This window comes from Mobula hypostoma, chromosome 6, assembly GCF_963921235.1.
Source record: "Mobula hypostoma chromosome 6, sMobHyp1.1, whole genome shotgun sequence".
In the NCBI taxonomy this organism is placed as follows: domain Eukaryota; kingdom Metazoa; phylum Chordata; class Chondrichthyes; order Myliobatiformes; family Myliobatidae; genus Mobula; species Mobula hypostoma.
Genome location: NC_086102.1, coordinates 231,813 through 256,114, shown reverse-complemented (window position 1 = coordinate 256,114; position 24,302 = coordinate 231,813). Strand labels below are relative to the sequence as shown.

The window sequence follows — 24,302 nt, the reverse complement described above, 5'->3', positions numbered from 1 at the left end:
ACAAGAGGACATGGCTTTAAGGTAAGGGGTGGGAAGTTCAAGGGGGATATTAGAGGAAGGTTTTTTATTCAGAGAGTGGTTGGTGCGTGGAATGCACTGCCTGAGTCAGTGGTGGAGGTAGATACACTAGTGAAATTTAAGAGACTACTAGACAGGTATATGGAGGAAATTAAGGTGGGGGGTTATATGGGAGGCAGGGTTTGAGGGTTGGCACAACATTGTGGGCCGAAGGGCCTGTACTGTGCTGTACTATTAAATGTTCTATGTTCTATGTAAAATCAGGTTGGAAATGGATCTCAAGACAGTGAGTTTGTTGAATGCCTGCAAGACGGCTTTTTAGAGCAGTTTGTCATTGAGCCTACTAGGGGATCAGCTATACTGGATTGGATGTTAGGTAATGAACTGGAAGTGATTAGGGAGTTTAAGTTAAAAGAACCCTAAGGAGTCAGTGATCACAGTGTGACTGATTTCAACTTTAAATTTGAGAGGGAGAAGTCTGACATGGCAGTATTTCAGTGGAGTAAAGCAAATTACAAGGCTTATTGAGAAAGTAAGGAGGCATGGGATCCAAAGGGACATTCTTTGTGGATCCAGTACTGGCTTGCCCACAGAAGGCAAAGAGTGGTTGTAGATGGGTCATATTCTGCATGGAGGACTCTGACCAGCGGTGTGCCTCAGGGATCTGTTCTGGGACCCTTACTCTTCGTGATTTTTATAAATGACCTGGATGAGGAAGTGGAGGGATGGGTTAGTAAGCCTGCTGATGACAGAAAGGTTGGGAGTGTTGTGGATAGTGTGGACAGCTGCCAGAGGTTACAGCAGGACATTGATAGGATGCAAAACTGGGCTGAGAAGTGGCAGATGGTGTTCAACCCAGATAATTGTGAAGTGGTTCATTTTGGTAGGTCAAATATGATGGCAGAGTATAGTATTAATAGTAAGGCCCTTGACAGTGTGGAGGATCAGAGGGATCTTGGGGTCTAAGTCTATAGGGCGCTCAAAGCGGCTGCGCAAGTTGACTCTGTGGTTAAGAAGGCTTATAGTGTATTGGCCTTCATCAATCATGGAATTGAATTTAGGAGCTGAGAGGTAATGTTGCAGCTATTTAGGACCCCGGTCAGACCCCACTTGCAGTACTGTGCTCAGTTCTGGTCACCTCACTACAGGAAGGATGTGGAAACCATAGAAAGGGTGCAGAGGAGATTTACAAGGATGTTGCCTGGATTGGGGAGCATGCCTTATGAAAACAGGTTGAGTGAACTTGGCCTTTTCTCCTTGGAGCGACAGAGGATGAGAGGTGACCTGATAGAGGTGTATAAGATGATGAGAGGCACTGATCGTGTCGATAGTCAGAGACTTTTTCTCAGGGCTGAAATGGTTGCCACAAGAGGACACAGGTTTAAGGTGCTGGAGAATAGGTACAGAGGAGATGTCAGGGGTAAGTTTTTTGCTCAGAGAGTGGTGAGTGTGTGGAATGGGCTGCCAGCAACGGTGGTGGAGATGGATACGATAGGGTTTTTTAAGAGACTTTCGGATAGGTACATGGAGCTTGGAAAAATAGAGGGCTATGGGTAAGCCTAGTAATTTCTAAGATAGGGACATGTTCAGCACAACTTTGTGGGCCGATGGGCCTGTGTTGGGCTGTAGGTTTTCTATGTTTCTATGTTACAGTGGTATGAGAGAGGAGCTGGCTAAAGTAAATTGGAAGGAGATGCTGGCAGGAATGTCAGCAGAGTAGCAATGGTGTGAGTTTCTGGGAAAAATAAGGAAGGTGCAAGATAGATGTATTCCAAAAATGAAGAAATATTCAAATGACAACATAGGACAACGTGGCTGACAAGGGAAGTCAAAGCTACCGTAAATGTAAAAGAAAGGACATACAACAAAAATTAGCGGGAAGATAGAGGATTGGGAAATTTTTTAAACCCTACAGAGAGCAACTCAAAGTATCATTAGGAGGGAAAAGATGAAATATGAAAGTGAGCTAGCAAACCATATCAAAGTAGATGGTAAAAGTTTTTTTCGAGTATGTTAAAAATAAAAGGAAAATGAGAGTGGACATAGGACCACTAGAAAATGAGGCCTGAGAAATATCAAAGAGATGGCTGAGGAACTCAATGAGTATTTTGTATCAGTCTTCACTGTGGAAAATACTGACAGTGTGCCAGATATTGAAGGGCGTGGGGAAGAGAAGAGGGTGCAGATACTATTACAAGGGAGAAGGTGCTGAAAAAACTGAAAGACCTAAGAGTACATATGTCACCCAGACCAGATGAACTGCACCCTAGGGTTCTGAAAGAGGTAGTTGTAGAGATTGTGGAGGCATTAGAAATGATATTTAAAAATCATTTGACTCTGGCATGTTGGCAGAGCACTGGAAAATTGCAAATGTTGCTCCACTCTTTAAGAAAGGAGGAAGCAGCAGAAAGGAAATTAAAGACCAGTTAGCCTGACACATCAAAGTTGCTGGTGAACGCAGCAGGCCAGGCAGCATCTATAGGAAGAGGCGCAGTCGACGTTTCAGGCCGAGACCCTTCGTCAGGACTTTTAGCCTGACCTCAGTTGTTGGGAAGATGCTGGAGTAAATTATTAAGGATGAGGTGATGGAGTACTTGATGACACAGGACAAGATAGGCGAAAATAAATCAAAGATAGCATGCAACAGAGATGATAGAAAGGACAGGCAGGAGATGAGGCTTAATCACAGCCAGTGGGATAAGTTTCAGGGCAATAGAGGCGTGGTGTAGTTAAAACAGAAAGCAACAAATACTGGACTGAAAGTGTTATATTTGAGTGCATGCAGCATAAGAAATAAAATGGACAATCTTGAAATTCAGCTGCAGATTGGCAAGTATGACGTTGTGGCCATCTCTGAAACATGGCTAAAGGATGGCTGACATTGGGAGCTGAACGTCCAAGGACATACGGTGTATCAGAAAGATAGGTTAGTAGGCAGAGGGCGTGGTGTGGCTCTGTGTATAAGAAATAATATTATATCATTGGAAAGGGATGACATAGGATTGGAAGGTGTAGAGTCTCTATGGGCTGAGTTAAGAAATGGCAGGGGTAAAAGGACCCTAATGGCAGTTGTATACAGGCATCCGAACAGCAGCTGGGATGTGGATTACAAATTACAGCAGGAGACAGAAAAGGTGTGTCAGAAGGGCAATGTCATGATAATCGTTGGGGATTTTAACATGAAAGTGGATTGGGAAAACCAGGCCAGTACTGGGCCTCAAGAGAGAGAATTTGTAGAATGTCTAAAGGATGGATTTTTAGAACAGTTTGTTGTTGAGCCCCCTAGGGGATTGGCTGTGCTGGATTGGGTGTTGTGCAATGATCTGGAGGTGATAAGAGAGTTTAAGGTTAAGGAATCCTTAGGGAACAGTGATCACAATATGATTGAGTTCATTTTGAAATTTGAGAAGGAGAAACTAAATGCCATTGTGTCGATATTTCATAGTTGGATGCATCAGCAGGGGAGATGAGGCTGAGTACAGGGCTACGGTAGGAAACTTTGTCACATGGTGTGAGCTGAATTATCTGCAGCTTAATGTGAAAAAGACTAAGGAGCTGGTGGTAGACCTGAGGAGAGCTAAGGTACCGGCGACCCCTGTTTCCATCCAGGGGGTCAGTGTGGACATGGTGGAGAATTACAAATACCTGGGGATACGAATTGACAATAAACTGGACTGCTCAAAGAACACTGAGGCTGTCTTCAAGGGTCAGAGCCGTCTCTATTTCCTGAGGAGACTGAGGTCCTTTAACATCTGCCAGACGATGCTGAGGATGTTCTACGAGTCTGTGGTGGCCAGTGCTATCATGTTTGCTGTTGTGTGCTGGGGCAGCAGGCTGAGGGTAGCAGACACCAACAGATTCAACAAACTCATTCATAATGCCAGTAATGTTGTGGGGATGGAACTGGACTCTCTGATGGTGGTGTCTGAAAAGAGGATGCTGTCCAAGTTGCATGCCATCTTGGACAATGTCTCCCATCCACTACATAATGTACTGGTTGGGCACAGGAGTACATTCAGCCAGAGACTCATTCCACCGAGATGCAACACTGAGCGTCATAGGAAGTCATTCCTGCCTGTGACCATCAAACTTTACAACTCCTCCCTTGGAGGGTCAGACACCCTGAGCCAATAGGCTGGTCCTGGACTTATTTCCTGGCATAATTTACATATTACTATTTAATTTTTTATGGTTTTATATTGCTATATTTATATTCTATTCTTGGTTGGTGCAACTGTAACGAAACCCAATTTCCCTCAGGATCAATAAAGTATGACTATGACTATGACTCTCTCACTCAGAACCCTAGCATGTTTGAAAATGGGCACATTCTTGGTGGCCTGTTCCTCTCACTGGCTTATCGATTTTTCCGTCACCATTCATGCAGAGATGTGACAGGACTGCAGAGTGTATCTGATTTGCTGGTTGTGGGATCATTTGGCTCTGTGAATTGCAAGCTGCTTCTGCAGTTAAACATGGAGGGTGCCACAGTAGCACAGTGGTTATCCTGACGCTATTATAGCTGGCGACTTCAGAGTCCACAGTTCAATTCCTCCCTTGGAGGGTCAGACACCCTGAGCCACAGGCTGGTCCTGGACTTATCTCCTGGCATAATTTACGTATTACTATTTAACTATTTATGGTTTTATTACTATTTAATTATTATGGTGCAACTGTAATGAAAACCAATTTCCCCCAGGATCAATGAAGTATGACTATGACTATGAATAAAGGAAGTTACAATGGCATGAGAGGGGAACTGGCTGAAGTTTACTGGAAAGGGACACTGGCGGGAAGGACAGCAGAACAGCAATGGTTCGAGTTTCTGCAAAAAATGAGGGAAGTGCAAGACAGATATATTCCAAATAAGAAGAAATTTTCGAATGGAAGAAGGACACGACCGTGGCTGACAAATTGAGTCAGAGCAAAGTAAAAGTAAAAGAGAGGGCATACAAGGAAGCCAAAGCTAGTGGGAGGATAGAGTATTGGGAAGCTTTTATAAACATTCAGAAGGAAACTAAGAAGGTCATTGGGAAAGAAAAGATGAATTATCAAAGGAAGCTGGCGACTAATATCAAAGAAGATACTAAAAGCTTTTTTAAGTATATAAGGGGTAAAAGAGAGTTGAGGATAGATATAGAAAATGACGCTGGAGATATTGTAATGAGAGACGCAGAGATGGCAGAGGAACTGAATGTGTATTTTACATCAGTCTTCACAGCCGAAGACATCGGCAGTATACCGGACATTCAAGAGTGTCAGGGAAGTGAAGTATGTGCAGAGAAAATTATGACTGAGAGGGTGCTCAGGAAGCTTAATGGTCTGAGGGTGGATAAATCTCCTGGACCTGATGGAATGCACCCTCGGGTTCTGAAGGAAGTAGCTGGAAAGATTGCGGAAGCATTAATGATGATCTTTCAAGAATTGATAGATTCTGGCATTGTACCAGGTGATTGGAAAATCACAAATGTTACTCTGCTATTTAAGAAGGGTGGGAGGCAGCAGAAAGGAAACTGTAGACCTGTTAGCCTGCTGTCAGTGGTTGGGAAGATGTTGGAATCGATTGTTAGGGATGAGATTATGGAGTACCTGGAGGCATATGACAAGACAGGCCAAAGCCAGCATGGTTTCCTGAAAGGAAAATCCTGCCTGACTAACCTATTGCAATTCTTTGAGGAAATTACAAGCAAGGTGAACAAAGGAGATGCAGTAGATGTGGTGTACTTGGATTTTCAGAAGGCCTTTAACAAAATGCTGCATGCGGGGCTGCTTAGCAAGATAAGAACCCATGGAATTATAGGGGAGTTTCTAGCATGGGTGGAGCATTGGCTGATCGGCAGAAAACAGAAAGTGGGAATAAAGGGATCCTATTCTGGATGGCTGCTGGTTACCAGTGGAGTTCCATAGGGGTCGGTGTTGGAACTACTGCTTTTTATGATGTATGTCAATGATTTGGACTATGGGATTAATAGATTTGTGGCTAAATTTGCCTATGATACAAAAATAGCTGGAGGAGTGGGTAGTGTTGAGGAAACAGAGAGCCTGCAAGAGAGACTTAGATAGTTTTGGGGAATGGGCAAAGTAGTGGCAAATGAAATAAAATGCTGGAAAGTGTACGGTCATGCACTTTGGTGGAAGAAATAAACAGGGAGACTATTATTTAGATCCTTGTGCAGGATACCCTAAAGTTTAACCTCCAGGTTGAGTCAGTGGTGAAGAAGGCGAATGCAATGCTGGCATTCATTTTAGAGGTATAGAATATAAGAGCAAGGATGTGAAGTTCGTAATGCAATAAATAAGATGAAGAAAGGAAAGGCAGCAGGTCCTGATGAATTAACAATAGAACAAATTATCGCCCTTGAAGATTATAGAATTGAAAAACTTACTGATTTAATCAATGACATTTATGAGACTGGAATAATACCAAAAGAGATGAAAAAAATCAGTATTCATCACTCTTCCTAAGAAACCTGGAGCAATAGAATGTGAATTACATAGGACCATAAGTTTAATGAGTCAAATCACCAAGATACTTCTAAGAATTTTGGTGACAAGAGCTAAAAGTAAGATACAAGCTGAAATAGGTAAAGAACAATGTGGTTTTGTGAAAGACAAAGGTACAAGAAACGCAATATTGATGTTAAGGATACTATCAGAACGAGCTATTCAAGTGCAAAAAGATTTGTTTGTTTGTTTTATCGACTACACAAAAGCATTTGATAAAGTGAAGCACAATAAGTTATTTGAAATATTACAGGAAACTCTAGATCTAGATTTGAAAGACCTCCGCCTAATCAGAAACCTGTACTGGGAACAAACTGCCGCTGTAAGAATAGATGGAGAAGTGAGTCAGTTTACGAAAATCAAGAGAGGCGTTAGACAAGGGTGTGTTTTCTCCCCTGATTTATTTAATGTGTACAGTGAAACAATATTACAAAAAATAAGAGACATCTTGGGAATCAAAGTTGGCGGTGAAAACATCAATAATTTCAGATATGCAGATGACACTGTGTTAATTGCAAGGACGGAGGAAGAACTACAAAACTTAATTGATATAGTTGTTGAAGAAAGTGCAGAAATGGGTCTATCTATCAATTGCAAAAAGACAGAATGTATGGTAATATCCAAAAAGAAGGAGAATCCTATCTGCAGGCTGAGAATAAATGGGAAGACATAAAACAAGTACAGAGCTTTTGCTACTTAGGAAGCTGGGTGACATCAGATAGCAGGTGCAACATGGATATCAAAAGAAGAATAGGGGTGGCAAAAGACACCTTTATGAGAATGAAGAGTATACTGACCCATACTAAACTAAGCATGACAACCCGCCTCAGAGTACTGAAATGCTATGTTTATTCAGTTATGTTATATGGCTCAGAATGTTGGACAATATCTAGTAACAAGAGGAAACGAATTGTAGCAGCAGAAATGTGGTTTTTGAGGAGGATGCAAAGAATATCATGGACGAAACGAATATCTAACGAGGATGTCATGAACAGAGAAAACACAAAAAGAGAAATAATGTATGAGATTATGAAAAGGTAACGTGACTTCATTGGACATGTGATTAGGAAAGAGGAGTTAGAATGCACAGTAATTATGGGAAAGATTGAAGAGAAGAAAGTGAGAGACAAATGATGATGGAGACAGCAGCCAGAGAACTGGAAATGAATACTAATGAATTGATCCACTTGACCCGAAACAGGAGTGTGTTGGGCTATGGCAGTCAAAGTTCAAACTGGACACGGCACCTGATGATGATGATGATACTGACATTGGAGAGGGTTCAGAGAAGATTCACGAGAATGATTCCAGGAATGAAAGGATTACCGTATGAGGAACATCTGGCAGCTCTTGGGCTGTATTCCCTAGAGTTCAGGAGAATGAGGAGAGATCTCATAGAAACATTCCAAATGTTAAAAGGCCTGAATAGATTAGATGTGGCAAAGTTATTTCCCATGGTAGGGGAGTCTAGGACAAGAGGGCATGATCAGCCTATGATTGAATGGTGGAGCAGACTCGATGGGCCGAATGGCCTACTTCTGCTCCTATACGTTATGGTCTTATAGTCAACATGATTCCCTTAGGGGAAAATCTTGCCTGACAAACCTGTTGGAATTCTTTGAGGAGATTACAAGTAGAATAGATAAACGGGATAGAAAACACAGAAACATAGAAAATAGGTGCAGGAGTAGGCCATTCGGCCCTTCGAGCCTGCACCGCCATTCAGTATGATCATGGCTGATCATCCAACTCAGAACCCTGTACCAGCTTTCCCTCCATAACCCCTGATCCCTTTAGCCACAAGGGCCATATCTAACTCCCTCTTAAATATAGCCAATGAACTGGCCTCAACTGTTTCCTGTGGCAGAGAATTCCACAGATTCACCACTCTCTGTGTGAAGAAGTTTTTCGTCATCTTGGTCCTAAAAGGCTTCCCCTTTATCCTCAAACTGTGACCCCCTCGTTCTGGACTTCCCCAACATCGGGAACAATCTTCCTGCATCTAGCCTGTCCAATCCCTTTAGGATTTTATGCGTTTCAATCAGATCCCCCCTCAATCTTCTAAATTCCAACGAGTATAAGCCTAGTTGATCCAGTCTTTCATCATATGAAAGTCCTGCCATCCCAGGAATCAATCTGGTGAATCAATCTGGGATGAAGTGGATGTTGTATATCTGGACTTTCAGAAGGCCTTTGACAAGGTGCCACACATGAGGCTGCTTGCCAAGATAAGAGCCTATGACATTACAGGAAAGTTACTGGCATGGTTAGAGCATTGGCTTATTGGTAGGAGGCAGTGAGTGGGAGTAAAAGGATCTTTTTCTGGTTGGCTGCCAGTGACTAGTGGTGTTCTGCAGGGGTCAGTGTTGGGACCGCTTCTTTTTATGCTGTACATCAGTGATTTAGACGAGGGAATAGATGGCTGTGTTGCCAAGTTTGCAGATGATATGAAGATTGGTGGAGGGACAGATAGTGTTGAGGAAACAGGTAGGATGCAGAAGGACTTGTGCAGAAGATGTTCAAGGGTGAAAGCACAGAAGTAATGTGGAGGAAGTTTAGGGACCACTTGGGCTGGGTTCAGGATAGGTTTGTCCCACTGAGACAAGGAAAAAATGGTAGGAAAAGGGAACCGTGACTGACGAAACACGTGAGGCAACCCGTCAAGAGGAAGATGGAAGCATATGTTAGATGTAAAAAGCAGGAAGCAGGAGGGGCTCATGAGAAATATAGGATAGCCAGGAAGGAGCTTAAGAAAGGACTTAGGAGAGCTCGAAGCGGGCATGAGAAGGCCTTGGCATGTAGGATTGAGGAGAACCCCAAGGCATTCTATGCGTATGTGAAGAACAGAAGGATAACAAGAATGAAGGCGGGGGCCACTAAAGAATAAAGAAGGCAACATGTGCCTGGAGGTGGAGGAGGTTGGGGAGGTCCTAAATGAATACTTTGCTTCAGTATTCACAAGTGAAAAAGACCTTGATCAGGGTGAGGTCAAAATAGAACAGGCCTGTGTGCTGGACAATGTGGAGATTAAGGAAGAAGAAGTGTTGGATCTTCTTAAAAACATCAAGACTGATAAGTCTCCAGGGCTGGGCATGATATACCCCAGGTTGCTGTGGGAAGTGAGAGAAGAGATCGCTGGAGCAGTAGCTATGATCTTTGAATCCTCTTTGGCTGCAGGGGAGGTGCCAGAGGATTGGAGAATGGCAAGTGTAGTTCCCGTGTTTAAAAATGGTAATAGGGAGAATCCTGGGAACTATAGACTGGTAAGTCTTACGTCGGTGGTCTGCAAACTATAGGAAAGGATTCTTAAGGATAGGATCTACGAGCATTTGGAGAAGTACAGTCTACTCAAGGATAGTCAACATGGCTTTGTGGAGGGAAGGTCGTGCCTCACGAGCCTAATTGAGTTTTTTGAAGAGGTAACAAAAGAAATTGATGAGGGTAGGGCGGTAGATGTGGTCTACATGGATTTTAGCAAGGCATTTGACAAGGTTCCCCACCAGAGATTCATCCAGAAAGTCTTGAGGCATGGGATCAGTGGAACCTTGGCTGTTTGGATAAAAAATTGGCTTACAGGAAGTAAGCAGAGAGTAGTAGCGGAAGGAAAGTATTCTGCCTGGAGGTCAGTGACTTGTGGAGTGCCACAAGGATCTGTCCTGGGACCCCTGCTGTTTGTGATTTTTATGAATGACCTGGATGAAGAGGCAGAAGGATAGGGGGGTGAGTAAGTTTGCGGATGACACGAAGATTGGAGGAGTTGTAGATGGAGCTGTAGATTGTCGAAGGTTACAAGAGGATATAGACAGGATGCAGAGTTGGCAGAAAAGTGGCAGATGGAGTTCAATCCGGATAAGTGTGAGGTGATGCATTTTGGAAGGACAAACTAGAAGGCTGAGTACAGGGTTAATGGTCGGTTACTTAAGAGTGTGGATGAACAGAGGGACCTTAGGGTTCAAATCCATACATCCCTCAAGGTCACCGCACAGGTTGATAGGATAGTTAAGAAGGCCTATGGGATGCTAGGCTTCATTAATAGGGGGGTTGAGTTCAAGAGTAGAGAGGTCATGTTGCAACTCTACAAATCTCTGGTGAGACCACACTTAGAGTATTGTGTTCAGTTCTGGTTACCTCATCGTAGGAAGGATGTGGAAGCTATGGAGAGGGTGCAGAGGAGATTTACCAGGATGTTGCCTGGATTGGAAAACGTCTTATGAGGCAAGGTTAGCAGAGCTGGGACTTTTCTCTTTGGAGTGTAGAAGGATGAGAGGCGACTTGATAGAGGTCTACAAGATTATGAGAGGCATAGATAGGGTGGATAGCCAGTACCTGTTTCCCAGGGCATGAATAGCAAACACCAGAAGGCATATGTACAAAGTTAAAGGAGGGAAGTTTAAGGGAGACATCAGGGGTCAGTTTTTTACACAGAGGGTTGTGGGTGTTTGGAATGACTTGCCAGGGATGGTGGTGGAGGCTAAAACATTAGGGGTATTTAAGAGCCTCTTGGACAGGCACATGGATGAAAGAAAAATAGAGGGTTACAGGGTAGTGTGGATTTAGTACATTTTTTAAAGGAATATATGGGTTGGCAAAACATCGAGGGCCGAAGGGCCTGTACCGTGCTGTAGTATTTTAGTGTCTAGTGTCTAGTGACTTAGACAGATTAGGAGAATGGGCAGGAAAGTGGCAAATGAAATACAATGTTGGAAAATGCACGGTCATACACTTTGGTAGTAGAAATAAACAGGGAGAAAATCAAAGACTGAGATGGAAAAGGACCTTGGAGTTCTTGTGCAGAACACTCCAAAGGGTAATTTGCAGGCAGAGTCAGAGGTGAGGTGAAAAAGCCAAATGCAATGTCAGCATTAATTTCAAGACGTCAAGAATACAAAAGCAGGGATGTAATGCTGAGCTTTTATAAGGCACCAGTGAGACCTCACCTTGAGTATTGTGAACAACTTTGGGCTGCTCATCATAGAAAAGATGTGCTGGTATTGGAGAGGGTCCAGAGGAGGTTCACAAGGATGATTCCAGGACTGAAAGGGTTATCATACAAGGAACGTTTTGATAGCTCTAGGTCTGTACTCACTGGAATTTAGAAGGATGAGGGGGGTATCTCATTGAAAGCTATCGAATGTTGAAAGGCTTAAACAGAGTAGATGTGGAAAGGATGTTTTCCATAGTGGAGAGTCTAGGACAAGAGGGCACAGCCTCAGGATAGAGGGGCATCCATTTAAAACAGAGATGCGGCGAAATTTCTTTAGCCAGACAGTGGTGAATTTGTGGAATTTATTACCACAGGCAGCTGTGGATGCCAAGTTGTTGGGTGTATTTAAGGCAGAGATTGATAGGTTCTTGATTGGACACAGCATCCAAGGTTACGGGGAGAAGGCCAGAGAGTGGGGCTGAGGAGAGAAAAGAAGAATCAGCCATGATTGAATGGCAGAGCAAATTAAATGGGCCAAATGGCCCAATTCTGCTTCATTGTTTTATGGTCAAATCATGGGCTAGTCACTGAGACTGGTGGGATTGTCACTAAGGTTAGTAGATCTTTCTCTGAGATTGGCTGGTTGTCACAGAAACTGCAGAAGGAAACTAACAAGGTCATTAGGAAGGGAAGATCGGTGTATTCACTGAGATTTGTGAGATGTCGCTGAGATTGGCGGGGCTGTCACTGAGATTGGTGGGATTGTCAATGAGATCAGAATGGTTGTCACGGAGATTGGTGGGGTTGTCATCGAGATTGTTGGGGTTTTCACCGAGATTGCTGTATTCACTGAGATTGGTGAGATGTCACTGAGACTGGTGGGATGGTCATCGAGATTGGTGAGATCGTCACTGAGATTCTCAGGTGGAGTTGTCTCTGAGTTTAGTGAGATTGTTAGGGTTTTCCCTGAGATTGGTTGCATTGTCACTGAGATTGCTAGGTTACTGAGATTAGTATAGAAACATAGAACATGGATACATAGAAATCTACAGCACATTACAGGCCCTTCAGCCCACAACGTTGTGCTGACCATATAACCTACTCTAGAAACTGCCTGGAATTTCCCTAGCGCATAGCCCTCTATTTTTTTAAGCTCTATGTACCTTTCCAAGAGTCTCTTAAAAGCCCTATTGTATCCACCTCTACCACCTTCGCTGGCAGTGCATTCCATGCACCCCCCACTCTCTGTGTGAAAAACTTACCCCTGACATTCCCCCTGCACCTACATCCAAGCACCTTAAAACTATACCACTTTGTGTTAGCCATTTCAGCTCTGGGAAAAGCCTCTGACTATCCACATGATCAATGCCTTTCATCATCTTATACGGCTCTATTAGGTCACCTCTCACCCTCCACCATTCCAAGCAGAAAAAGCCAAGTTCACTCAACCTATTCTCATAAGGCATGCTCTCCAATCCAGGGAACATCCTTGTAAATCTCCTTTGCACTCTCTCTATAGTTTCCACATCCTCCCTGTAATGAGGTGACCAGAACTGAACATAGTACTCAAGTGGGGTCTGACCAAGGTCCTATATAGCTGTCCTCACGGCTCTTGAACTCGATCCCACAGTTGATGAATGCCAGCACACCATACACCTTCTTAACAACACTGTTAACCTGTGCAGCAACTTTCAGTATCCTATGGACATGGACCCCAAAATCTCGCTGATCCTCCACACTGCCAAGAGTCTTACCATTAATATTCTATTCAAATTTGACCTACTAAAATGAACCACTTCACACTTACCTGGGTTGAATTCCATCTGCCACTTTTCAGCCCAGTTCTGCATCCTATTGATGTCCCACTGTTACTTCTGACAGCCCTCCAGACTATCCACAACACCCCCAACTTTTGTGTCATCGGCACACTTACTAACCCACCTTTCTACTTCCTCATCCAGATGATTTATAAAAATCACAAAGAGCAGGGATCCCAGAACAGATCCTTGTGGAACACCACTGGTCACCATCTCCATGCAGAATATGAACCATCAACAACCATCCTTTGCCTTCTGTGGCAAGCGAATTCTGGATCCACAAAGCAAAGTCCCCTTGGATCTCGAGTCTCATTACTTTCTTAATGAGCGTTGCATGGGGAACCTTATCAAATGCCTTACTGAAATCCATATACACTGCATCCACTGCGCTACCTTCATCAACGTGTTTTGTTATATCCTCAACGAATTCAATCAGGCTCATAAGGCATGACCTGCCCTTGACAAAGCCATGCTGACTATCCCTAATCAGATTATGTCTCTCCAAATGCCCATAAATCCTGCCTCTCAGGATCTTCTCCAACAACTTGCCCAACACTGAAGTCAGACTCACTGGTCGAGAATTTCCTAGGTTATCTCTACTCCCTTTCTTGAAGAAATGAACAACATTTGCAACCCTCCAATCTTCTGGTACTTCTCACGTTCCTATTGATGATACAAAGATCATTGCCAGAGGTTCAGCAATCTCCTTCCTCACTTCCCACAGTAGCCTGGGGTACATCTCGTCCGGTCCAGGTGACTTATCCAACGATGCTTTTCAAAAGCTCCAGCATATCCTCTTTCTTAATGTCTATACACTCAAGCGTTTCAGTCCTCCCTGCACTCAAGTCATCCCTGCAATTGCCAAGTCCTTTTCGCCAGTGAATATTGAAGCAAAGTATTCATTAAGTACCTCCGCTGCCTCCTCCGACTCCATACACATGTTTGCACTACCACACCTGATTGGTCCTATTCTCATATGGCTCATCCTCTTGCTCTTCACATACAGTACCTGTAGAATGCCCTGGGCTTTTATTAATCCTGTTCACCAAGGCTTTTCTTTTCTTAACTAGATTTTCCACATCTTTTGTATATCATGGTTCTTTAACGCTACCATCCTTTCCCTGCCTCAATGGAACATACCTTTGCAGAACACCATGCAAATGTTAACCTGAACATTTGCCACATTTCTGCCATGCATTTCCCTGAGAACATCTGCTTCCAATTTATGTTCCCAAGTTCCTGCATAATAGCATCATATTTTCCCTTTCCCTAATTAAATGTTTTCCAAATTTGTCTGCTCCTATCCCTCTCCAGCACTATGGTAAAGGAGATAGAGTTGTGATCACTAACTCCAAAATGCTCTCTCACTGAGAGACCTGACACCTGACCAGGTTCATTTCCCAATACCAGATCAAGTACAGCCTCTCCTCTAGTTGGCTTATCTACATATTGTCTCAGGAAACTTTCCTGAACACACCTAACAAATTCTACACCATCTAAACCCTTGGTCTAGGGAGATGCTAGTCAATATTAGGGAAGTTAAAATTACCCATCACAACAATCTTATTATTATTGTACCGTTCCAGAATCTGCCTCCTTATCTGATCCTCAATGTCTTTGTCACTATTGGGGGGAGTCTATAAAAAACACCCAGTGAAGTTATTGTTCTCTTCCTCTTTCTTACTTCCATCCATGATGACTTAGTAGACAATCCCTCCATGACCTCCTCCTTTTCTGCAGCCATGACACTATCCCTGATCAGCAGTGCCATGCTCCCACCTCTTTTGCCTCCATCTCTGTTCTTTTTGAGATATCTAAAGCCTGGCACTCAGCAGCCATTCCTGCCCCTGAGACATCCAAGTCTCTGTAATGGCCACAACATCATAGTTCCATGTATTGATCCATGTTCTAAATTCATCCGCCTTGTTTATGATACTCCTTGCATTAAAATAGACCCATCTCAAACCATCTGGCTGAGTGCATCTGCATCTGCTTATCCTTCTTCACAAACTCCCTACAAACTGTCTCTACTTGTGTGCCAACTGCCCCATCCTCTGCCTCTCCACTTTGGTTCCCAACCCTCTGCAAATCTAGTTTAATTCTCCCCAAAAGCATTAGGGAACCTCACTCCCTGGATATTGGTTCCCTCCAGTTCAGGTGCAACCTGCCCCACTTGTACAGGTCACTCATTCTTCAGAAAAGGTTCCAATGATCCAAGAACTTGAAACCCTGTCCATGCACCATCTCCTCAGCCACTCATTCATCTGTGCTGTCTTCCTGTTCTGATCTTCCCCAGCTCGTGACACTGGGAGTAATCTGAAGATTACCACCTTGGAGGTCCTGCTCTTCAGCCCCCTTCCTAACTCCCTAAACTTACTGTTCAGGACCTCTACCCCTCTCCTGTCTATGTCATTGTTACCAATATGTACCACGACCTCTGGCTGCTCACCCTCCCCTTCAAGAATATTCTGCAACCACTCAGAGACATCCTGGACCCTAGCTCCCGGGAGGCAACACACTATCCTGGCGTCTCTTTCGCTGATGCAGAATCTTCTATCTGCCCCCCCCGCAACTATCAAATCCCCTATGATTATTGCTCCATCTAACTTCACCCTACCCTTCTGAAGCTCAGAGCCAGCTGCAGTGCTATTGGTCTGGCTGATGCTGCCTTGCCCAGATAGGTCAAATATCCCTCAGCAGTATCCACAGGGGTAAACCTGTTACTGAGGGGAATGGCCACAGGGGGACCCTGAGCTGACTTCTTTCTCCCTTTACCTCTCTCGGTGTTCACCCATCTGCTCCCCGAATTCTGCACTCTGAGTGTAACCACCTGCTCAAAAGTCCAATCTGTCAATTGCTCTGCCTCTCGGATGATCCTAAGTTCATCCAACTCCAGCCCCAGCTCCTTAACATGGTCCTTCATGAACTGGAGTTGGCTGCGCTTCCCACATGTGCAGTCTTCAGGGAGAGCATCAGGTTCCATGAATTCCCACATCCTACAGGAGGAGCATTCCACTGCCAGATTAGTGGGTTTGTACCTGAGATTGGCATGGGTTGTCACTGAGATTAGTGTATGAACTGAAATTGATGGGGTTGTTACTGAGGTTGTTGGTGTTGCCACTGAGACTGGTTGGTTTGTCATAGAGATTCGTAGGGTTGTCAATGATATTGGTGAGGTTTTCACTGAGATTGAGGGAGTTGACACTAAGACTGGTTGGGTTGCCTTTGAGATCGGTGGGGTTGTCACTGAGATTGGTGTGCTGTCCCTGAGATTAGTGGCATCCCTGATCTTTGAGGAACGTGTTTGTAGACCGGATATTGAACTTTTTGCTGTTGGACTCCGGCCATATTCCACCGAGATACAACACTGGGCGTCATGGGAGGTTGTTCCTGCCTGTGGTCATCGAACTTTGCAGCTCCTCCCGTGGAGGGTCAGACACCCTGAGCCAATATGCTGGTCCTGGATTTATTTCCATCTGGCATAGTTTGCATATTGTTGTTTGATTGTTTGTGGTTTTTGTATTGCTATATTTATGCTCTATTCTTGGTTGGTGCGGCTGTAACAAAACCCAATTTCCCTCGGGATCAATAAAGTATATCTATCTATCTATCTGTCTATGTCACTAAGATTAGTGGGGTGTCCCTGAGATTAGTGTTTTGTCCCTGAGATTAGTGTTGTGTCACAGAGATTAGTGGGCTGTCACTGAGATTGGTGGGGTGTCCAAGATTAGTGCGCTGTCACTGAGATTAGTGTTGTGTCCCTGAGATTAGTGGGGTGTCCCTGAGATTAGTGGGGTATCCCTGAGATTAGTGGGGTATCCCTGAGATTAGTGTTGTGTCACTAAGATTAGTGGCGTGTCACTGAGATTAGTGGGCTGTCACTGAGATCGGTGTGGTCACTGAGATTGGTGGGGTGTCACTGAGATTAGTGAGGTGTCACTGAGATTAGTGGCGTGTCACAGAGATTAGTGGGCTGTCACTGAGATTGGTGGGGTGTCCAAGATTAGTGCGCTGTCACTGAGATTAGTGTTGTGTCCCTGAGATTAGTGGGGTGTCACTGAGATTTATGGGGTGTCCCTGAGATTAGTGTTGTGTCCCTGAGATTAGTGGGGTGTCACTGAAATTAGTGGGGTGTCCCTGAGATTAGTGTTGTGTCACTGAGATTAGTGGCGTGTCACTGAGATTGCCGTATTCACTGAGATTAGTGGAGTTTTGGATCCTGCAGGTTATATAGGAAGGCAACACTGAGGTTAAGGGCCTTGTCGAATGATACAGCTAGAACACGAGGTAGAATCACCTAAACTCTTGTGTACCTTCAGCCCTCCTCCTCTCTCCTTTCCTTTCTGGGCTAATTCTGTGGTGTTGTAGCTCCCACCTTGAACACTCACACAAGTCACGTCATCCTTGTTGGTGAAATCAAAGTTGTCGATCTTTTGTTTGAATGAATCAAGAATCTCGCCATGCCGAGCCATATCTGTGGCCAAGATCAGTGTGATGATACCCTGCAATGGATGCCATACTTGGTCAGTTTGACTCTAGACAATGACACTAATCTGTTCCATCCTTTGTCCATCTCTGATTCCCAGCACGTGAACATTCCGTTCCTGCACTGTGGTCCAGATGTGGTGGCTCTTCATTTATGCTTCTGCCTTTAGCCCAAGCCCTCACCCTCACCTGTCGGATCTGTTTAGCAATCTCCGGGTCCATGTTGTTGAAGATGTTGCACTCGGGCTGCGAGAAGATCTGGAAAGCGACAGCGCAGTGATGGTTTTCCAGAGGTGAGATGTCGTTGTAGCGGACTGCTAGCTCAGTGCGAGCATTGATTTGATACCTATTAAAGAGAAGGATACTGGTGTTGGAACCAAACTGACCCAGCCTTGTCTCATGAACTCAGTGAGCCATTTTGCCCTTGTCAATTGCAACTGATCTTTCTCCTTGGTACCATCATATAAAGCAAGACATCACTGAACAGGTTATGCTCTGTAAACTTTAGCATCATTCTCCAGTGTGGGTCTTTATAGCGTGCACACCAGACAATCAGCCATTCTTGTCTGGCATGTGGTGTCAGGATTGGTCTCCTTTCGGATTAACCGGGTCACGATATGAACGTTCCTGACTCGACCCTTGTTTTTTTAACGACGCCGAGTGGCTAGCTCGACGCTCAACCGGGCACGGATGGAAAGCATGCTCGGGGGGTGGCCTGACTTGGATTTGAACTTGGGAACCTTCGCTCCGGAGTCCGGCGCTAATGCCACTGTGCCACCAGCCGGCAAGGCCTTACTGATCCATGTAGGTTACATCAACAGCACTGCCCTCAGCAAAATCATCAATGTTCAAAGTAAATTTATTATAAAAGTACACATATGCCACCATATACAACCCTGAGATTCACAACCAGAGTGCAAAAGGTAACAAACTGTGCAAATATAAAAAAAGAGAAAAAAAGAGACAGGGGAGTTATGGTAGGGTACAGGAACCGTGGTGTACAAAGACTGTAATAAATCCAGTCAAAAAGAAAAGAAAAGCTTACAAAAGGTTCAGAGAGCTAGGTAATGTTAGACATCTAGAAGATGATAAGGATAACAGGAAGGAGCTTAAGAAGGAAATTAGGAGAGCCTGAAGGGGCCATGAGAAGGCCTTGGTGGACAGGATTAAGGAAAACCCCAACGTATTCTACAAGTATGTGAAGAGCAAGAGGATAAAACTTGAAAGAATGGGACCTATCAAATGTGACAGTGGGAAAGTGTGTATGGAACTAAAGGAAATAGCAGAGGTACTTAATGAATACCTTACTTCAGTATTCACTATGGAAAAGGATCTTGGTGATTGTAGTGATGACTTGCAGCAGACTGAAAAGCTTGAGCATGTGGATATTATGAAAGAGGATGTGCTGGAGCTTTTGGAAAGCATCAAGTTGGATAAGTCGCCGGGACCGGATGAGATGTACCCCAGGCTATTGTGGGAGACAAGGAAGGAGATTGCTGAGCCTCTGGTGATGATCTTTGCATCATCAATGGGGACGGGAGAGGTTCCGGAGGATTGGAGGGTTGCAGATGTTGTTCCTTTATTCAAGAAAGGGAGTAGAGATAGCCCAGGAAATTATAGACCAGAGAGCCTTACTTCAGTGGTTGGTGACTCATTCCCCCGAGATGCAGCACAGAGCATCAAAGGAAGTCATTCCTGACTGTGGCCATCAAACTTTACAACTCCTCCCTTGGAGGGTCAGACACCCTGAGCCAATAGGCTGATCCTGGACTTATTTCATAATTTACTGGCATAATTGACATATTACTATTTAACTATTTATGGTTCTATTACTATTTATTATTTATGGTGCAACTGTAACAAAAACCAATTTCCCCCGGGATCAATAAAGTATGACTACTACTACTACTACTAAGTTGATGGAGGAGATCCTGAGAGGCAGGATTTATGAACGTTTGGAGAGGTATAATATGATGAGGAATAGTCAGCATGGCTTTGTCAAAGGCAGGTCGTGCCTTACGATCCTGATTGAATTTTTTGAGGATGTGACTAAACACATTGATGAAGGAAGAGCAGTAGATGTAGTGTATATGGATTTCAGCAAGGCATTTGATAAGGTACCCCATGCAAAGCTTATTGAGAAGGTAAGGAGGCATGGGATCCAAGGGGTTATTGCTTTGTGGATCCAGAATTGGCTTGCCACAGAAGGCAAAGAGTGATTGTAGATGGGTCATATTCTGCATGGAGATCGGTCACCAGTGGAATGTCTCAGGGATCTGCTCTGGGAGGGACCCTTCTCGTCGTAAATGACCTGGATGAGAAAGTGGAGGGATGGGTTACTAAGTTTGCTGATGACACAAAGGTTGGAGGTGTTGTGGATAGAAACATAGAAAATAGGTGCAGGAGTAGGCCATTCGGCCCTTCGAGCCTGCACTGCCATTCAGTATGATCATGGCTGATCATTCAATTCAGAACCCTGTACCAGCCTTCCCTCCATACCCCCTGATCCCTTTAGCCACAAGGGCCATATCTAACTCCCTCTTAAATATAGCCAATGAACTGGCCTCAACTGTTTCCTGTGGCAGAGAATTCCACAGATTCACTACTCTCTGTGTGAAGAAGTTTTTCCTAATCTCGGTCCTAAAAGGCTTCCCCTTTATCCTCAAACTGTGACCCCTTGTTCTGGACTTCCCCAACATTGGGAACAATCTTCCTGCATCTAGCCTGTCCAATCCCTTTAGGATTTTATACGTTTCAATAAGATCCCCCCTCAATCTTCTAAATTCCAATGAGTATAAGCCCAGTTCATCCAGTCTTTCATCATATGAAAGTCCTGCCATCCCAGGAATCAATCTGGTGAACCTTCTTTGTACTCCCTCTATGGCAAGGATGTCTTTCCACAGATTAGGGGACCAAAACTGCACACAATACTCCAGGTGTGGTCTCACCAAGGCCTTGTACAACTGCAGTAGTACCTCCCTGCTCCTGTACTCGAATCCTCTTCCTATGAATGCCAGCATACCACTCGCCTTTTTCACCGCCTGCTGTACCTGCATGCCCACTTTCAATGACTGGTGTATAATGATACCCAGGTCTCGTTGCACCTCCCCTTTTCCTAATCGGCCACCATTCAAATAATAATCTGTTTTCCTGTTTTTGCCACCAAAGTGGATAACTTCACATTTATCCACATTAAATTGCATGTGCCATGAATTTGCCCACTCACCTAACCTATCCAAGCCACCCGCATCCTCTTAGCATCCTCCTCACAGCTAACACTGCCGCCCAGCTTCGTGTCATCCGCAAACTTGGAGATCCTGCATTTAATTCCCTCATCTAAGTCATTAATATATATTGTAAACAACTGGGGTCCCAGCACTGAGCCTTGCAGTACCCCACTAGTCACTGCCTGCCATTCTGAAAAGGTCCCGTTTATTCCCACTCTTTGCTTCCTGTCTGCCAACCAATTCTCTATCCACATCAATACCTTACCCCCAATACCGTGTGCTTTAAGTTTGCACCCTAATCTCCTGTGTGGGACTTTGTCAAAAGCCTTTTCAAAATCCAAATATACCACATCCACTGGTTCTCCCCTATCCACTCTACTAGTTACATCCTCAAAAAATTCTATGAGATTCATCAGACATGATTTTCCTTTCACAAATCCATGCTGACTTTTTCCGATGATTTCACCGCTTTCCAAATGTGCTGTTATCACATCTTTGATAACTGACTCTAGCATTTTCCCCACCACCGATGTCAGGCTAACTGGTCTATAATTCCCCGGTTTCTCTCTCCCTCCTTTTTTAAAAAGTGGGGTTACATTAGCCACCCTCCAATCCTCAGGAACTAGTCCAGAATCTAAAGAGTTTTGAAAAATTATCACTAATGCATCCACTATTTCTTGGGCTACTTCCTTAAGCACTCTGGGATGCCGACCAACTGGCCCTGGGGATTTATCTGCCTTTAATCCCTTCAATTTACCTAACACCACTTCCCTACTAACATGTATTTCGCTCAGTTCCTCCATCTCACTAGACCCTCAGTCCCCTACTATTTCCGGAAGATTATTTATGTCCTCCTTAGTGAAGACAGAACCAAAGTTGTTATTCAATTGGTCTGCCATGTCCTTGCTCCCCATAATCAATTCACCTGTTTCTGTCTGTAGGGGACATATATTTGTCTTAACCAATCTTTTTCTTTTCACATATCTATAAAAGCTTTTACAGTCAGTTTTTATGTTCCCTGCCAATTTTCTCTCATAATCTTTTTTCGCTTTCCTAATTAAACCCTTTGTCCTCCTCTGTCCTCCTCTGTGGAGGGCTGTCAGAGGTTACAGCGGGACATTGATAGGATGCAAAACTGGGCAGAGAAGTGACAGATGGAGTTCAACTCAGATAAGTGTGAAGTGGTTCATTTTGGTAGATCAAATATGATGGCAGAATATAGTATTAATGGTAAGACTCTTGGCAGTGTGGAGGATCAGAGGGGTCTTGGGGTCCGAGTCCATAGGACACTCAAAGCAGCTGCGCAGGTTGACTCTGTGGTTAAGAAGGCATATAGTGTATTGGCCTTCATCAATCTTGGAATTAAATTTACGAGCTGAGAGGTAATGTTGCAGCTATGGTTAGACCCTGGTTAGACCCCATTTGGAGTAATGTGTTCAGTTCTGGTCATCTCACTACAGGAAGGATGTGGAAGCCATGGAGAGGGTGCACAGAAGATTTACAAGGATGTTGCCTGGATTGGGGAGCATGCCTTATGAGAATAGGTTGAGTGAACTTGGCCTTTTCTCCTTGGAGTGATGGAGGGTGAGAGGTGACCTGATAGAGATGTATAAGATGATGAGAGGCATTGATCATGTGGATAGTCAGAGGCTTTTTCCCAGGGCTGAAATGGTTGCCACAAGAGGACACAGGTTTAAGGTGCTGAGGAGTAGGTACAGAGGAGATGTCAGGGGTAAGTCTTTTACGCAGAGAGTGGTGAGTGCGTGGAATGGGCTGCCAGCAACCGGTTGTGGAGGCGGATACGATAGGGTCTTTTAAGAGACTTTTGGATAGGTACATGGAGCTTAGAAAAATAGAGGGCTATAGGTAAGCCTAGTAATTTCTAAGGTGGGAATATGTTCAGCACAACTCTGTGGGCTGAAGGACCTGTATTGTGCTGTAGATTTTCTATGTTTCTATGTTTCTAAATAATAAATAAGCAATAAGTATTGAAAACACGAAGTGTAGAGCCCATAGGTTGCGGGAACTGTTCAGTGATGGGGCAAGTGAAGTTGAGTGAGGTTATCCCCACTGGTTGAAGAGCTTGATGGTTGAAGGGTAATAACCGTTCCTGAACCTAGAGTGGCTTGTCTCTTCAAACATTCAGTCAAATTTGTTAAAATGGGATCAAAAAACAAAAGGCCGAAGACTCTCAGGGTCAGGCAGTAGCTGAGAGGGAATCAATCGACACTTCAGATTGAGATCATTGTGGGGGAAGGAAATGACATTTTAAATCAAGATCGTTGTGGAGGAGGAATGGACATTTCAGATCGAGATCTTTGTGAGTGAAGGAATCAATAGTTCAGGTTGATTTTGTTGTGGGTGATGAATTGACTTTTCAGGTGGTGATCATTGTAGGGAAGGAATCAATATTTCAGGTCGATTGTTTTGGAGAAGGAACCGACTTTTCAGATTGAGATCATTGTTGGGGAAGGAATTGACAATTCAGGTGCAGATTGTTGTTGGGGAGGGAATTGACTTTTCAGATCAAGATCATTGTTGGGGAAGGAATCGACATTTCAGGTTGAGATTGTTGTTGGGGAAGGAGTTGACATTTCAGGTGGAGACCATTGTGGGGAAGGAATCAACATTTCAGGTGGAGATCGTTGTGAGGAAAGAATCAACATTTCAGATCAAGATCATTGTGGGGAAGGAATCAACTTTTCAGATCGAGATCGTTGGGGAATGAATTGACCTTACATATTGAGATCGTTGTGGGGAAGCAAACAATATTTCGGATCGAGATCGTTGTGGGTGACAGAATCGACATTTGAGGTCGATCGTTGTGGGGGAAGGATTCCCGGCATTAATGACTGCTCTGTGGATGTATGAATTTGATTGTTTCATAATGAAATTGCACTGTGTTCCAAGTTAATGAATAAACTGTCTAGGCTGATGCAGAGGTTCTGAAAAACAGCCTAGAGCTGTGAACAAACTCAGTGTGAGATGAAGGGGAACAAATCAGGTTAATGCAAAGATGGAAAAGACAGAAGTTATGATAGACAATGGTGAAGGAAAGGGATGGGTTATTGGAAGGCAAGATGGCAGGTGGGGAGAGGATGAAGAGGGTGAAACTCACGTGTTGTTGTAACCCGGATGATCGAGATCATGGCACACAGCGGCACCCATTAGTGTGAGGATATCGAGCTGGGTCAACTTCTCCTGTAACACAGATGCACTGATCTAGAGAGATGGGATGTCCGCACCACTTGCACATTCTGCTTTCTGCAACCCCACCTTCCCATCGATGACTCTCTGATTCAACATCTTTCCAGTTATTCCTGACTT

At 44.2% G+C, this 24,302-nt stretch overlaps 1 protein-coding gene across 1 annotated transcript in view; it reads right to left on the bottom strand.

Moving 5' to 3' along the window:
* Nucleotides 1-24,302, bottom strand: part of pde9aa (phosphodiesterase 9aa) — a 214,045-nt gene that overhangs the window by 25,385 nt on the left and 164,358 nt on the right. The window contains exons 13-15 of the mRNA XM_063050162.1: nt 24,094-24,176; nt 17,938-18,094; nt 17,652-17,765 (exon numbers count right to left, since the gene is read on the bottom strand). Of these exons, the coding sequence (XP_062906232.1) occupies nt 17,652-17,765; nt 17,938-18,094; nt 24,094-24,176 (354 nt within the window). The remainder of the gene's footprint in view (nt 1-17,651; nt 17,766-17,937; nt 18,095-24,093; nt 24,177-24,302) is intronic.